This window comes from Ctenocephalides felis, unplaced genomic scaffold (assembly GCF_003426905.1).
Source record: "Ctenocephalides felis isolate EL2017-DRISC unplaced genomic scaffold, ASM342690v1 CF-g0.4_SCAFFOLD_00845, whole genome shotgun sequence".
Classification (NCBI taxonomy): Eukaryota; Metazoa; Arthropoda; class Insecta; order Siphonaptera; family Pulicidae; genus Ctenocephalides; species Ctenocephalides felis.
In genome coordinates this window covers 92,689,431-92,707,349 of record NW_020536999.1, presented here as the reverse complement: position 1 = coordinate 92,707,349, position 17,919 = coordinate 92,689,431, and the positions used below count along the sequence as shown (strand labels likewise).

General features: G+C 31.7%; 1 protein-coding gene and 1 pseudogene across 1 annotated transcript; both read left to right on the top strand.

Moving 5' to 3' along the window:
* LOC113363042 overlaps positions 1-10,430 on the top strand; it is a 15,534-nt pseudogene extending 5,104 nt beyond the window's left edge.
* A 94-nt stretch (positions 10,431-10,524) lies between these two features.
* On the top strand, positions 10,525-14,989 carry LOC113363040 (trypsin-1-like). The gene is made up of 8 exons (XM_026605530.1): positions 10,525-10,567; positions 12,613-12,722; positions 12,782-12,924; positions 13,145-13,296; positions 13,517-13,712; positions 13,975-14,216; positions 14,278-14,444; positions 14,825-14,989. Exons 1-8 carry the CDS (start codon positions 10,525-10,527, stop codon positions 14,987-14,989), a joined length of 1,218 nt encoding a protein of 405 aa, XP_026461315.1.
* The last annotated feature ends 2,930 nt before the right edge of the window (positions 14,990-17,919 follow it).

Genomic DNA, 17,919 nt, shown 5'->3' with positions numbered 1-17,919 from the left:
TCAAATCTCATAGATGTCTCTTTCAGCCATTTTGTTTATAATGACATGCAAATTAGACTGAAAGTTAGACTTTAGGTTAGAATTGATTTGTGACTGAATAAACTTAAACAAATGTGATAAATTACATTAAAATATTAATAAAATGATATTAAAAATATTATTAAATAATATTTAGTCATTTAATACAAGTTTCCGAACGTACTTTCATATTTAGTCTTATTCTGTCAAAATTTGAGGTTAGGAGTGATTTGTTTATAGAACTTAAATAAATATTAATATTATTACAAAGACTGTTTTTAAAACGTTAATACAAATGTAAACATTGACATTCCTAAATGATATTTTTAATTTATAGCATTTTCATAATATAAATAGTGTTATATGTATTTTGGAGCAAAATGTCTCAAGAGACCAGATAAATACTATTATTAATAATATACTAGTAAGTTTAGTAAATATATATTAAAAATAATATATATATATATATATATATACAATATATTGTATATATAATAAATATTTATATCTATAAGCAATCCTTGTTCGACTAAAGATCTCTTAGCCGTTTAGCAATAACAACAGTAAATTGTTGTAAAAAATGTTAGAATCCAAACAAAACATTTATTCTAAACTGTTTTCTAATTAGTCCTCTTGCTTTCAGTCCTTTTATCACTCTTTAAATTTAATTGTGGTCCTTTTTTTACTATTACACAATATTTTTTATATTAAAGATTGTAATCGTAAAATTGTAGGAATATAAAAAGGCTGTAAAAATACAAAATTTGAGGCCTGTCCTGTTGTTACGGTGGTAAAAGTTATTCATGGATTTATCATCAATTCTTTTGCAATGAAAAAATATTAGTTTAACGAGACTTTTATCATTATTCAATGTTTGTATCATTTTTGCCTTTATAATAATATTTTACATTGTAATTGCTATATCTGGTAAATTACTAATCATTCTACATTGTCCTCCTGCTTTTAGTATTTCTATTACTTTTTAATTATTTATTTTTTTTTTATTATTATAATTTTTATACCTAATCTAACAGGACAACAAAAAAACTTGTAGGATTAAAAATAGGCTTTAAAAATGCAAGAATTTTTCATTGATTTATTATAAATTTTTTTGAAATGATAGTTTTTATTATATATATTATGTTCACTAATCAATTAATTCACTACTATATTCAGATTTATTTATTTTATTGTTTATATAAATATTTCTTTATTAAATGATTGTTTTCTCCTCCAGAAAGTTGATGGGATAGAAGAATCCTTCTCCTGTTTTCTATCCCACAAAAATGATGCAGAAAATGAATCAATGGCTCAATACCAATCTCAATTGGGCACAATTTTCTCATCGTTGTCTCAAGAAAATTTAGAAGCTGCTATCAAATATTATTTAAAACAAACAGCAACTTTAACCAACCACAGCAAGTTGAAATGTTTGTTGGGACTCCTTGAAAAATTAGTTGGGAGCAATGTCTTACCACCAAGGTAATAAATAATCAATTATAAATAATTATATATACAATTCATAAATGTATTTTCTTCCAGGGTGGTTTGTGAGAGCATCCTGGCTTGCGAGAAGCTGGTTTACCAAACCAGGAGTCTGGATTGAATGTTTTAATTTGATGCGCAGGATAATTGGAGGTGTTGACTATAAAGGAGTTAGAGAGATCATGAAGGTACCAATATTTAGATTTTATTATTTTTTGACTCATTTGACTTATTTAGTTATTAAGGTATTTTTTTTTCCTAAGGGTTGCAGAGAAAAGGCCCAGACACTGCCCCAAGTCTTGAATTCCAGCTCCGTACCACAATTGAGAGCTTTGGAAAATGTGATTGAATACATCTTTGATAGAAATGCTTGTTTGCTCCCTGGTTACTTTATAGTGACTGAAATACAAAAGGCTTATCCTGATAACAAAAATTGGCCACATTGGTAAGTATCACCTCATCAATCAGCAAGGTGCCAATAATTGTTTAAATAAATATTTTGCATTATAAATGTTTTTAATTAGAAATTAGCCAATCTCTTCTCATCCTTTGTGGAAAGCTTTCGAGCAACTGCCCAAATGGTGTCAGTTATTGGACATTCTCATATGTTACCAGTTGTAGAACATACTGGTTATGCTGATCATCTTATAAATCCCTGGAAATTAGACAGCACCACTTTGAAGTTTTCTTTAAAAGGTAAAAAAACAGATATAAGGTGGATTTATAGTTTATTTATATTTTTTGTTTGCTTGCAGGAAATTTGCCATATGATGCTGATTTGTTGAAGCCACAAACAGAATTGTTGAGATATGTTTTGGAACAACCGTATTCCAGAGATATGGTTTGCTCGATATTGGGACTTCAAAAACAAGTATGTTGCATAGTCAGATAAACAATAATAGCATGTTACAACTGATGAGTCTTTTATTTCAGCATAAACAAAGATGTATAGCCCTGGAGGAACAACTGGTAGCCTTAGTGGTTTTAGCAATGGAGCGTTCTGAGCAAGACACTTCTGATACCATCTCATCACCAAGCAGTTCTTCTCAATCTGCTTCTGCATCTGGTGGAACTCCAGGATCTACCACAGGAACTACGGCTTCTGGTGCAAGTCAATCTGATGACAATACTTGCACCAGCTCCCAGACTCATTGGTTGTGGTTGCATTTGTCTTCTCAGTTGATTTATTTTGTGCTGTTTCAGTTTGCCAATTTTTCAAGTGTGGTCACTGCTTTATATGACAAGGTAATAAAGGAATGTGATAAAAAAATATGAGATGAGGCTTCAATAATATTATTTTTAGTTGTCCGGAAGAGATTTGCGCAAAGGCAGAGATCATTTAATGTGGGTACTCTTGCAATTTATATCAGGCAGCATTCAAGAGAAATCCTGTATGTATAAATAAACAACTTTTGTTCCAAATACATTGTCCAGTATGATAAGTCATATTTTTTCTTAGTTGACTAATTTTCTGCCAGTGTTGCGCCTGTATGACTTACTGTACCCGGAGAAAGAGCCTTTACCAGTACCTGATTTTAACAAACCACAATGCACCCATAGAATGGCTGCAACTTGCATCTGGATACACTTATCCAAAAAGGCTCAAAGTGAACATGTTTCTTTGCATAGACCTTTGCCAATAACTCTTAAACATCACCATGAGTAAGAGTAAAAGAACACAAAAATACTTTCCTGAATGGTCTAATAATTTTTTATCCATTTCCAGGTTCCTCCAACATCTGGTGATGCCCAACAACACATCCCTCTGTCTTGGTTCAGACTACCGAATAGTGCTCCTCTGCAATGCCTATTCCACAAACCAGGACAACTTTTCCAGACCGATGGCAGCATTGGTAGAGACAATTTTAGGAAACCAGAAGTCAACCATGGCTCCCAATACTTCAGGAACCGGCAGTGTGAGTGGAGCGGGAGGTGGAAGCAGTTCTGGGAGTGGAACTGCTTCTGGAACTAGCGCTGGAAACTCTGGCAGCATGCCAATAGTGAGGGATAAAGGAGAAGGACTTATGGTCTTATCCAGCAGGATTGTAATTGAGTTTGATTTTAGGTTCCTTTGTCTATGAGCATCCTAGATTCTTTAACAGTGCATTCAAAGATGTCTTTGATCCATTCGGTGGTCACTCATGTCATCAAGTTGGCACAGACACAAAACAAAAGTTCTCCAGGACAGAGCAACATGGCTCCTGCACTTGTTGAAACTTATTCAAGACTGCTGGTGTACACAGAAATTGAGAGCTTGGGAATAAAAGGATTTATAAGTACGCACACATAAAAATTGGTACTAAAAACTGCATTGCATCATGTATTGTCCATTTTAGGTCAACTCTTGCCAACAGTCTTCAAATCTCATGCTTGGGGTATCTTGTTTACGTTGTTGGAAATGTTTTCCTATCGGATGCACCATATTCAACCACATTATAGGGTGCAGTTGTTGTCACATTTGCATTCTTTGGCTGCTGTTCCTCAGACCAATCAGACACAATTGCATTTATGGTTAGTAGATTGATTTAGAAGTATCAATTAAAATTTATTAAAACTGTTTTTGTATCTTTCAGTGTTGAAAGTACTGCTTTGAGGTTGATCACTGGTTTAGGAAGTCATGAGGTAAATATATATACATGTATACATTTATAATATATATATAAATTGCATCTATTTTTTATTTTCAGGTTCAACCTCAGTTAAGCAGATTTCTATCAGAACCCAAAGCTTTGGTTCTCTGCAGAAAGTGAAGAGCTCAACAGGGCACTTGTGTTGACATTGGCCCGGTCAATGCATATTACTGGAACAGGTAATACGTGATTTTAGAGTTGTTCTGGAACATCATGATGTTTGACATTATTTAACTGGTTTATAACTTACAAGAGATTAATTTATTAGTGGTCTTTCTGAGAGTCATTCTACACCACTACTGAATTTCTTATGTATGTCCACTTTATCTTCTCCATTCATCTCCAGTACCACATTTCAGAGCTCTTCAGGTAGATTTGCTCAGGTTTTTTATAAATTCATATTTCTGATCCCTACAGAGCCATGCTCCAAATATTACAAAATGCTATACCAACTTTAAGCTAGTTTTAACTGGATTTTAAATAGTACAATGAATTCAATTCTTTTCTCCTAGGTTCTGATAACATCTCTGGTGCCTGGTGCAAAGAACTCCTGAACACCATAATGCAAAACACACCACACTCATGGGCCAATCACACTTTACAGTGCTTCCCAAATGTCCTAAATGAATTCTTCACACAGGTAAGGAAAAAAATATTTCAGGAGAAAATTACCCTTGCATAATTCATAACTTGGTCTTTTTCCTTTCAGAATCCTGTTCCAAAAGAGAACAGACAACAGTTGAAGAAGTCGGTGGATGAGGAGTTCAGAAATTGGAGTTGCATGTCCAATGAGAATGATATTATTGCTCATTTTAGTGTTGCTGGTACACCACCATTATTCTTTGTCTTCTGTGGAAGATGATCTTGGAGACTGATCGTGTCAGTGTTGTAGCTTATAAGATTTTAGAAAGGATTGGTAAGTATAAAGGAAGGTAGATATTTCATAAATGGCATCAAGGATATTTATACATGGCTTTTTTTTTAGGTGCAAGAGCCTTGTCTGCACATCTCCGTAAATTCTGTGATTATTTTGTGTTTGAAGTGACGACTTCTGCAGGACAACAACAAGTCAACAAATGTGTGGACACCATTAATGATATGATTTGGAAATATAATATTATTACAATTGATCGGCTTGTCTTGTGCCTAGTAAATATAATAGAAATTTACTACACTAAACATTGTGCTGCAGATTAAATTTACTAATTCACAATTATTTTTCTGTAGGCTTTAAGGACCCAAGAAGGCAGTGAAGCTCAAGTTTGCTTTTTCATAATCCAATTATTATTATTAAAAGCATCCGAAGTCAGAAATAGAGTTCATGATTTTGTGAAGGAAAACAGTCCAGAGCATTGGAAGCAATCCAATTGGTAAAAATAAATTATATATATATATATATATATATATATATATATAAATATATATATAAATATATAATTTATATATCTGTTTACCTTTTAGGCATGAAAAGCATTTGGCTTTCCACAGAAAATATCCAGAAAAGTTTGCTCCTGAAGAAAGTAATCCTACGGGAGCTTACAGTCCTCTTCCAGTTTTATTTGGAAATGTTTGTTTGAGGTTTGTTATATTAATTTTATTTATATGTTTAAATTATATTTCTAATTTTATTAATATTTAAATAATGTTGATAAAGTATTGAGTAATATGAATAACATACTTTTTGTATTAAATAATTTATTAATGTTTGAAATCATTAATGTAAATTTATCATAATTAATTTTTATTATTGATGTAGTATTTTTTAATATTAAAACTGACTTATTTTTACAATCTAATGATTATAAATTTATTTGAATTTAAATGATTAAGTTTCAATATATAGTTAATAAAATAATAATAATTAATTCAATATTAAAAATATAGTTTATAATATAATTATTTAATTATTTTTTCAGGTTTCTTCCAGTATTTGACATAGTATACATAGATATTTGGAAATATCTGCAGTTCGAAAAAGTTTGGAGATACTTTTGGATCATTTAGGATGTTTATATAAATTCCACGGTAAATAACTAATTAATAAAGAATTATTAGCAAGTACTAATTGATAATAGATTAATTAATCAGTTTTCTTTTTTTTTAGACCGTCCAGTGACATATTTGTATAATACTTTACATTATTATGAACGAAAAATCAGGGACAGTCCACCTTGAAAAGAAGACTGGTAATAAAAGAATAATAATAATAATATATAATATATATGTGTATATAATATATATATATATATATATATATAGTATTATTTTATATTTTTTTTAGGTTTCTGCAATTTTGGGGGTCTTGAAAGATATAAGGCCTCCAAATGGGCTCTTAGTGAAACTTATCAGGTAAAATACTGCAAATATTATGATAAATTATTAGGGTTATAAATAATATTTATAATTTTTTAGGCTTTTATGTTAAAACCTGAAACTGAAGCAGTTTTATGGATTCTGATTTATCTTATTATATTTCCTTAGTTAAAAGGATGGTTGAAAGTAAGTAAAATTATTTTATTTATTAACTTAAGATTATTATTTATTATTCAATAAATTTTATTCAATATTAAATATGCATTTACTTTAATTATAATATTAGTTAATCAAGGAGAAAAAAGACTTTAATAGTTGTTGTGGATATTTATCCTGTCCTATTGTCAATTTTGGGTATTCCGAGTTTCTGTACAGTATTATGATGTTTGATAATATTGTAGGCCATTTAATTTTGCACCAATTTCTCTAATACATCATTCAGATTAATCAAATGATTCAAACGTTACAAGAATTGTAACAAATTAATGCACCAGAAATTACTCAGTTCAAAGTTACTGTACCATAAATAGCACACCAATACTAATATTATTAATATTTTTTTAGCTATGTCCGGTACAGTAAATCACTTCTCAGGAGTGGATTGGAGATTCAACGAATTCCCTAAACCTCCTGCCCCTGCCCTTTTGATGCTTATGGCGACTTGTGTCGAATTGATGGGCTCCCAGTGGGTCCTCCCCTGGTTGCAGGAGGCCTTTGGACGTCCTGGCCAAAGGGTAAGAAATAAGGGATAAAAATTGAAGAATAAGACATCAAAAATAATGAAAGATACAGGAAGAAGCAAAAAGTCTTGCAGTTTGATGTAATTTGGTACAAGATATTTGTTTAATTGAGATTTCTGAGTATATTGAGTTGCTGTAGGGTTATGAGGTCTTAAATAATTGTAGATAATTTAATTTAATGCCCATGGGGCTCCCAGTGGGTCCTCCCCTGGTTGCAGGAGGCCTTCTGGACGTCCTGACCAAAGGGTAAGAAATAAGAGATAAAAATTGAAGTATAAGACATCAAAAAAGAGAAGGGATAAAGAAGAAGCAAAAAGTCTTGCACTTTGTTTAAAAGGACAGGATGTAATTTGGTACAAGATTTTTGTTTAATTGAGATTTCTGATTATGCCAAATTGCTGTAGGGTATTGAGGTCTTAAACAATGCTGTAGATAATTTTGCACAAATTTGCCAAAAGCATAATTCAAATTCATTGAATTTTTTAAGAGTTGCAAGAGTTATAATAAACCAACTTTCTATTATTGGCAGGTACACAGTGATACCGCCAACAGAAATCTACAGCTGGATAAACTGTGTTGGTTTAATCCTGTCATCATTGCCTGAATCGTATTGGAGCGTTTTACATGAAAGATTGCTTCAGGTCATCAATTCTAAGGAGATGGTGCAATGGCCTTACAAGTAAATATAGTAACAATAAAGCAAGAGTTGTATTTGTAGAACGATCATCAGTAAAGTTTTAAAAGATTGATATAATATTAAAGTAAATTTAATTAATAATAATAATTATTATTATTATTTTAGACATTCCCCATTCCTACTGTACAATTTTGCCCAATCATCCCAATGCGCCTTAGAATGTGAATTTAGTTTGGCCTTGGCCAGTGCCCATGCGGTTTGGCACCATGCCGGTCCTGGACACATTGCTCAAGTGCCCAAGTAAGTAACAAATAAATAATATATATATATATATATATATATATTAAATTTTTTTTATATAATTTTGATGTTGAAATATGTGATATTCAGTTTTCAGGGCAATACATCAATTAAAAGTTTTTAAAGTCATACAAATTTTTTAATTGATGTATTGCCCTGAAAACTGAATATCATATATATATATATATATACATGTTTCCATTTCCTTTCTAGGTTTATAAAAGAAATAAAAGTACGAACCGAGGCCCAGTTATTGTTTGTGTGCCATCTGGTGGGTCCATTTCTGCAAAGGTACAATTCTGAAAGACCAAGAGCAGTCATCGAGTTGGCACAGGCACTCTATGAGCAATTAGAGCAAGTTGATAAGACTCAGCAGCATTTGGAGTTTATGGATCCTGTCTGCGATCTCCTGTAAGGAAAAAAATATATAATTATATTGTACATATAGATGCATGTTTGTGTGTGTATATGCATACATTTTGAGACTATTTAAGAGATCAGTTTGTCTTGTTTAAATTTGGTATTAGTTCATTAAGGTAAAGGTTTGAAGTAAAGTTTGGATAATAGATTTTAATCATCTTTAGCTCTTTATTAGTTTATGCTAACTATTGCAGACTTTGCCAATCTTGTAGAGTGTAAAATCTGTAGTTGTCCATTTTTTTTTGCTTATTTGCAAAAACTTCTACCTTAATCAGGCTATAGTTCTGGTCCTTTGTTGTCTTCATTTTGAATCCAATCTTTTGATTGAATTTGGAGTCTCATTTTTGATCTGACTGCAAAATCTGTAATTGTCCACCTTTTTTACTTATTTGCAAAAACTTCTAATCAAGGAATCAGATTAGAGTTTTTGTCCTGTGCAGTCTTCATTTTGAGACCAGGCTATAGTTCTGGTCCTGTGTTGTCTTCATTTTGAATCCAATCTTTTGATTGAATTTGGAGTCTCATTTTTGATCTGACTGCAAAATCTGTAATTGCCCACCTTTTTTACTTATTTGCAAAAACTTCTAACCAAGGAATCAGATTAGAGTTTTTGTCATGTGCAGTCTTCATTTTGAGACCAATCTTTTGATTGAATTTGGAGTCTCTTTTTTGATCTTGCATCTGATCTTTGCTAATTGTTTTGTCATCTAGTTTAATTCATTGGTCCTCTATGTTGTGTTCTCCAATTCTAGAAGTTTTATCAGTATCTAGTTGTAGAATTAACTACTACTTAACCATTGCAACAGCTTGAGCTTTATCTGCTATTCATTTCAATTTATGTTGGAAGTTGGAAGTTAAGTTCTTACTGAATTAATCCAGAATCTCACCTGGTTAAATTTGTATATTTATCAGAACTCTTGCGAAATAAAACTGCAGTCGTTCCTGTATTGAAAATGATGTCTGATTATTGATCCTGCAACTGGTGTCTTTGCTAACTCTTTGTCTTGGTGTCTTTGTCATCTAAATTGTCTTTAAAATATATTATCTATTATGGTTTATCCAGAAGTATCTGATGTCGAATCTACTACTACATCACAATCACAACAGCTTGACCTTTATCTGCTCTTCATTTCAATTAATAGAGTTGGAAGTTAAGTTCTTCCTTAATTAATCCAGAATCTCTCCTGGTTAATTTTGTTTGTTTAATAATATTTATCAGGACTTTTGTGAAATAAAACTAAAGTCATTCCTGTATTGATATTGATATCTGATCCTACAACTGGTATCTTCGCTAACTCCTTGTTTTGGTGTCTTTGTCATCCAAATAGTATTTAAAATATATGATATATCATGGTTTATCCAAAAGTATCTAATGGACAAAGTGTTGCTTCAGAATGCATCTGTGATTTTTTGTTGTCCAATAGTAGATTCAACCTCCTGGTCTTTTACCAATTATCCTCTACCCCCAGGTATCACATCAAATACATGTTCGTCGGCGACATGATGCGCAGCGAAGTAGAACCAATCGTCAGAAGACTCCGACCAGCTCTCCAGATGCGCCTCAGATTCATAGCTCATCTCAACGTCGACGAAATCTCATCATCCTCCACTACCCCCTCAACCAACCCCAGTGGACAGAACACTCCAGCCGCAAGCACACCAGTCAGCATCAGTAGTAGTAGCAGCACTAACCAACAGCAACAACAACAGCAGCAGCAGCAGCAACAGAATATGAATGTCAATGTGAATCTGGCATCGACCAATGCCAATCTGATCGGTGGCAATGCTGGTGTCGGGCAGAATGTTGTGTCTGGAGGAACTGGGGCTGGTGGGAATGTCAATTTGGGCAATGGTGGAAGTAGTAATAATAGTTTGGGGAATATTTAGTTAAGAGATAATTATTTTTGTATATTTTATAAAGAAATACATCCGTTTCAGTATTAATATATGTGTGTTTTATGAAGATTTTAAGTGGTATATCATGTTTTCAGGTTTCAGAGTATACCATGGTTATAGTCAATATGGTAAATAGTAAAAACTTTGTTAAAAAATCCATGATATATCTTTGAATCTTTCATAAAAATAAAATGGCAAAAACTTTGGGTATACTGATTGATGTAGGGCTTAATATATTTGGAAAAAGTTGTAGAATATTTAATTTTAAACAAAATTGTCTTATAAATCATTCATATTAATCAAATGGTTTTAAAGTTATAAGAGATATAATAAAAAGAATCAATTTTAGAAAGCTCTGAGTATTGGAGCAATATGCCTCAACATGCAGGGTCTGCTTCAAAGTAACGTATCGTGCGAGAAATCGTCTTAAGCGTGATTATATCGACGTGGTTCTGCTGTATGCTGTATATATTATATTTGAAATAACTTCTACCCTTCTCACTCGCAAACTGCATCCGAGTGGAAGAGGTTATTAAAAGAAATAGATAAATATAAAATTGATTGAATCATTGATAATGGGCAGTACTGCCCTAGGGCAGGTCCATGAGCTGAGTTAAACTCCAACTCAATTCAGGGAAGAATAGTGTGACATTTCCCATTGCCTTTTCACACCCCAGTGCCCGAAATGGGCTCTTTTCAATGGATACATATTTTTTATCTAAGTGAAAATTGATATCACTTCTAAATGATATCAGGTTATCTAGAGCGGGGTTTCCAACGTTTTATACATCATTCATATTAATCGAATGGTTTTAAAGTTATAAGATATATAATAAATCAATTCATTTTTATAATGCTCTGAGTATTTTAATAGAGGATAGCAAAAATATCAATACGTGCAAATACCACAACGTGCAAGGTCTGCCTTAAAGTAACGTTTTATGCGAGAAATCGTCTTAAGCGCGATTATATCGACCTGGTTCTGCTGTATGCTGTATATATTATATTTTAAATTACTTTTACATTTTCAACTTGCGAATTGCGGTCGCGGCTGCATCCGAGTGGAAAGGGTTAAAAACTTAATTCAAAAAAATAGATAGATATAAAATTGATTGATTCATTGATAATGGGTACTGCCCTAGGGCAGGTCCATGAAATGTGTTAAACACCAACTTAATTCAGAGAAAAGTGTGAGGGATTTCCCATTGCCTTTTCACACCGCAGTGCCCAAGGTGGGCTTATTTTCAATTGGAAACATATTTTTCGCCTATATTTTCAAGTGAATAAAATTGATATCACTTCTGCATGATTCGAACAAATGGGTATTACTGACCTAGGGCAGGTTCATGAGCTGAGTTAACTCCAACTCAATTCAGAGAAGAATAAGATGAGGGATTTCCCATTGCCCTTTCACACCGCAGTGCCCGAAATGGGCCCATTTTCAATTGGAAATATATTTTTGTCTATATTTTCAAGTGAATAAAATTGATATCACTTCTGCATGATTCGAACTCAGGACCCTAACCACACGAGACAGTGCGTTTTACCGTTACGCCATAGAACACCTATATTAACCCTTTCCACTCGCGAATTTGAGATTTATATAAATTTTGGCATCCGAGTGGAAAGGGTGAATATTAATGATGTATACATGTTAATAATAAGAGTACAAAAAATTTCTAATTTGACAATTTAGAAATCATTTTTCTTATCATCAGTTTAGCATTTTAGTGTCCTAATTTTTTTTATCAAGAAATATTTTTTTGGGAAATTTGTAATATACATTTATGTATACATATATATACATATATGTATATGTAAATATTCATGTATATTTATATGTTTTCAAAAGTACCAGCATATTTTATCATTTAGGCGATTAGAAATTTATATATATAAATAAAAAAAATCGACAAAGCCATTAGTGTAAAAAGAAACTTGATTCGAATGATGTCTTTAACAATATTTAAAATAGTTTATAAAATTAAATTATTATTTTTAATTTGCAAATTTGGTGCTATTTTGTGTGAAGAAGTTTATGAAAATTCTGAAGAGGTTTATTATGGTAAGAAATGTATTAATAATAATCATAATTAATTAAAAATTAATTTAATTTTGCAGTAATAATAATATTTTAATTAAATTTTTCAACGAATATATTGAATTTCAACAGATATTTTACCATCATGGTTAAATTCTACAAATAATAATATACATATACATTTGCAACAAGAAAATAGCAACAAATCTGAAATTAAAATTTTGGAAATTGCAACAAACCAAGTAAGTAAAAATATAAAAATATATATATTTATATTCATAATATATATTATTATTTTTAGACCGATGAATTTCACCAAGTTTGCAACAAAACATTGGCAGATGGATCCACAAGATATTGTCGACATTTTCGTTTTTGTATTTTGCCAGAATTTATGCAAAATTTTACAAAATACCAAGAAATTGCTTGCGAAATCGATAACAGGTAAAATAAGAATAATAATAATAATAAAAATATTGATTATCATTATTTTGACCCACTGTACTTGTAATAGTACAGCAAAACAAAACGTTAAATATAAATAATGTATTAAATAAATTTGTGTAAAATTAAATCATCTACAACTTTTTCTAACATCAAATGACCATACAACAACTCAGTATACTCAAAAATGCCGAAGAAAAACGTATGTTTTATTTTCCAGATACGCAGGAGTCTGTTGTCCAGAGGATTTAAACGAACGGTTCTTTTTTCCTACAAAATCGCCCCAGGAAGCCCCATCGTGGGGCGAACGACCCACAGAGTTACCTTTGGGTCCTCCGCCTCAGAATGGAGGACAACAGAAGCCTTATAAAGGTCAGAAAGTAAAAGACATATGTTTTAACATTTTCAAAAATATTACTCAACTTCAGCACAATTTTCTCCTTTTGGAAAGCATTGTAGTAAAAATATTTATTTACAGAAATTTTAGTAAATTTTATCTAGTTTCTAAATATCCAAACTAAATTTAAAACGACCCATCAGAAAAAAAGTTGTACTAAAAAACTAAAAAAGAGGACACGTATCTATTACCCAGGTTGTGGTACAAGTTCGGCCCGTGGCCCTTTGCGTATAGCAGGTGGCCAACCTGCAAATCCTGGCCGTTGGCCATGGATGGCAGCACTGTTCAGGCATTCTCAAAGCTTCTCGAACACAGGACCTTTGGAACTATTTTGTGGAGGCTCTTTGATTACAGATAGACACGTTCTGACAGCTGCTCATTGCACAAATAGGTAAGTTTGGTGAAAAGATGGATTTATAAATGGTGGTGGAAAATAGAAGGTTGGTTGGAAATTTTATAGGCTGCAAATCTTGGTAATGTTGTATTTATGCACTTCGAAGTAAATTTAGTTAATAAATCTACCACAACTATCGAACCATTAGATTAATCTGAACTCCAATCATTGGTAGAAAATTAAATCATCTACAATTTTTACTAACATCATAATTCTCTACAATAATTCATTAGACCTTATACCAATTATTTTTTACCAGAATGAGGCCGCGAGACCTGTTCGTCCGTCTAGGCGAAACAGATCTCTCCTCAACCAGACCAGAAGGATCTTTCACTGTTGCCGAAATCCGCCAACATCGATCTTTCGATCCTTCATCCTACGAGCACGACATATCGATTATCCGACTATCAAAACCAATTCGATCTTATGACCTTAGAATATCTCCAGTCTGTCTGCCGCCAATTGGCAGCACTTGGGAGAACGAGATGGCTGTGGTCACTGGTAAGAGGAAGATCTTTGTTGATATATTCCAGGGATGTATGATTATTTTTATTGTTTTCAGGTTGGGGCAGTTCCTATTATGGAGGTCCTTTGAATAAAGGCGGTTTGAGGGAAGTTGCGGTGCCTGTTTGGAACCAGAGGGATTGTACTAATGCTTTTGCGCACCAGAAGCTGGTGAGCTCGGTTTTGTGTGCGAGCAGTAAACGAGGAGGAAAGGACAGTTGTCAGGTAAGAAGTAAGGAGAAGGTTCTTTTTAGCCAGAAGTTTGCTGGTGATAATATTTTAAGTGAATCAGTTTTCTTTGGTAAATGTTTGGTGAATCAGTTCGTCTGGTAAATACGTTATCAGACAAATACAAGACCAGACAAATATTTTGCCAAGTAAATACGTTTCAGCTTCTTGGAGACTATTTATCTGGCAAATTAGCAGTTTTATAAAAAAGTTAAACAAGCACAGAGTAGGCAGGTAAAAAAGTTGGCACAAAAACAAGTTTTTAGGCTAATCTGGACAAAGAGCAGAAGACCTTCTATGAAATCAATTATTCTTTCACCATCAGGATACTTTTGAAATCTATCTTCTCCATCATCATCTACTTTTTTCTCTCCCAGGGTGACAGTGGCGGTCCCTTAGTCCACAAACTATCAACAAACGGTCGTTGGGTTCTCATTGGTGTCGTCAGTTGGGGAATACGATGTGGTGAGCCAGGAAAACCAGGAGTCTACACAAGGGTCAACTCTTATTTGGATTGGATCGTTAGAAATGCAGTTTTTTAGAGACAGATGATACACTAATTGTAATTAGGAGAACAATAAAACAATAATAGACTTTGCACATTTTGGTGTTTCATATTCATTTTGAAGTCAAATTGGTGAAATAACAGGTGGTAAAAGATGAAAGGTGGTAAATAGATGAAAAATAGGTGAAATACATGTAGCCTCTGGCTCTATACAGATCAGAAACATGGACTCTATAGAAATTCAGGGGTTGTTTAGAGATGTAAATGAAAAGCATTCACACAGAGATCAAATAAAACAGTACCACAAGGTATGCTAGAGAAAAAGGTATTTACTGTATAGAAAGAAAAAAAAACTGGGTGAGAGCATTTTTGGGAGAAAATACCTCTTGTATGACGTCATTAAAAGTAAGATTGAACTGAATAGATGAGGACGAAGAAAAATGTAGTTATTGCAGCAATTGCATGAGAAGACAAAATCTAGAGAGCTGAAAAATGAGGCACAGGAGCACAAGTTTGAGAAGTAACATAAGAGAAAGTAAAGGTGTACATGCACACACACACACATATATATATATACATATATATTTACCTTTATATAATTTTATTGATTGAATTTCCCTCTCAGTGCGGTTTGTGCACTTAACGTGATTAATTAGATGAGTGGATACTTTTTGTTTGTCATGAATATGCCTTCATCAGGGGTTAATGTAAAACTTTATATATATATATATATATATATATATATATATAATTATAGTTACATACATCTTCAATTCCTTAAAATGGCAAATCTCTAATTATTTAAAATGTCACATTTGTTACGTTTGTGTTACGTAATATTTTTGAACAGAAATTTTTGCCAGAAAAACCGTCCTGCAAATCTTACGTTTTGTGGATGTTACGAATCATTCTGAAGCCTTTGACACCAAATTTGAAAAAAGTACAGGAGTGCTGAAATTTGACCCTTCTCAACGTTTGCTCAGAAACGGCTGTACCGATTTCAAAAATTTCAAGGTCGTACAATGAATTTCGATAAGGATTCTCGCGTTGGTTTTGTGAGATGATCTTCTAAGCCGTTTTGTGTAGAATAAAAAGAAAAGTTCAAAATAACTCGTGTACTGAACCGATTTTGATAAATTGAAAGTTCTAAGAATATCAGTTTTTGGGCAAATAGATTTCATTATTGTTAAAAATTTTCATTGAAATATTATTTTGTACGGTAATAGTGAATATAGTGTTAACGAAACATTCTAAAATATTATAGGCCTATGACAAGTGATAATTTATTAAAGTTTGGAATGATGGGCAGCGCTTGTAATAAGTGCACCTTTTTTATTAGATTTTAATATACTATACTTAATTCAATACAAATTTAGTAAAAGCCATTTTATTTTATATGCAACAACAAGTGAAGTTTGATTTTGGAAAGAAGTATGATTATGGTGGCAGCGGTAATTTGCTTTATTTTGTTTATAACTAAAATCATACAAAGTAAGTGAATGTTGACTTAAGCTAAATAAATTATCTACTCAAAAACAAGATTTATCTAAAATATAGTTTCATTACTGTAAATAGCATTTTAGTTTTGACTTTTGATCAATCATGCAAAACTGGAACAGATTTTTATGAATTTATTTATAGCTAAAAAATATATGGAATAAGTAAATGTTTTGAACACTTTTACAGATATTGTAATAGGTTTGAAAGATATCAATTGGAAATCACATTGATTATTATTTAGTAAAAACCAAAATTTTATTTTCCAAATAAACTTCTAAACATTTTACCTAAATATCTGTATCTCAATTCTAATTAATTAAGTTGATTATTTTCTGATGGGAAGTTCATACAACTTGCCTCAAGGCAAATTACCACTATGAACTAGTTTCCTAAATGTTACGTATATGTTACGTATTACCTTCTTTAAGCTTTTCGCCTATCAAAAGCTCAGATTTCGATACTTTGCGTTTAGTAGCGCTTCGAAAGCCGAAGCGAGCGGACGTGTCGAGAGAGATCTTCGGCAATTTTCGTAAAAATAAATTGCGTAAAAATAGGAAAAATTCGGAAAAATATTTAATTGAATGATGTAAGAACTAGTGGTGTATATAATAAGTAGTGGGTTCAATAAAAACGATATTTTGGTAGAATATTTGAGTAGTTTGTGAGAAGTATAGACTTTAGAGGATTTTTAGAGGAAGAAGATGAAGTAGATTTCGGAGGTGAGGTGTGAATTTTAAAATATATATATATATTATATATATATATATAATATATATATAATATACATATATATATGTATATATGTGTGTGATATACATTCTTCAAGGTGAAATAAAAATTGTAGAAATGTATAAAAATCTTTCCTAGTTTTGCATGTTTGATCAAACGTCAAGACTAAAATGCAATTTACAGTAATGAAACTTTTATTATTAACTTTATTGAAAATTTTGTAGATAAGTTATCTAGATATAACTCAGTTATAGACAACATTTAGTTATTTCGTATATTTTTTAGTTATAAACGAATTTATAAAAATCTTTCCTACTTTTGCAAGTTTGGCCAAACATCAAGAATAAAATGCAATTATAGTAATGAAACTTTATTTAGATAAATCTTGTCTTGAATCTTGTCTTTATTTTAGATAATTTTTGAATTTTGTAGATATTTTATCTAGATATAACTTAACTAAAGGCAATATTTATTTATTTCGTACATTTTTTTAGTTATAAACACAATAATGCAAAATTACCGCTGCCACCATAATCATACTTCTTTCCAAAATCAGATTTCACTTGTTGTTGCATATAAAATAAAATGGCTTTTACTGCATTTTGTATGGAATTCAGTATAGTATATTAAAATTTATTAAAAAAGGTCGGTCGCATTTAAATTCGAATGCTCCTAATTCAAAATAATTCACTATTTTTGTCAGTTTTAGATTGACTCCAATGAAAAAAAAGATGTTTT

Bases quoted from the DNA above. Each gene is read 5' to 3' on its own strand.
- LOC113363040 (XM_026605530.1), top strand. From the start codon at position 10,525: ATGTTTTCAGGTTTCAGAGTATACCATGGTTATAGTCAATATG. The intron at 12,723-12,781 runs GTAAGTAAAAAT...TATTATTTTTAG, and splicing joins TGGAAATTGCAACAAACCAA to ACCGATGAATTTCACCAAGT. The intron at 14,445-14,824 runs GTAAGAAGTAAG...TTTCTCTCCCAG, and splicing joins GAGGAAAGGACAGTTGTCAG to GGTGACAGTGGCGGTCCCTT.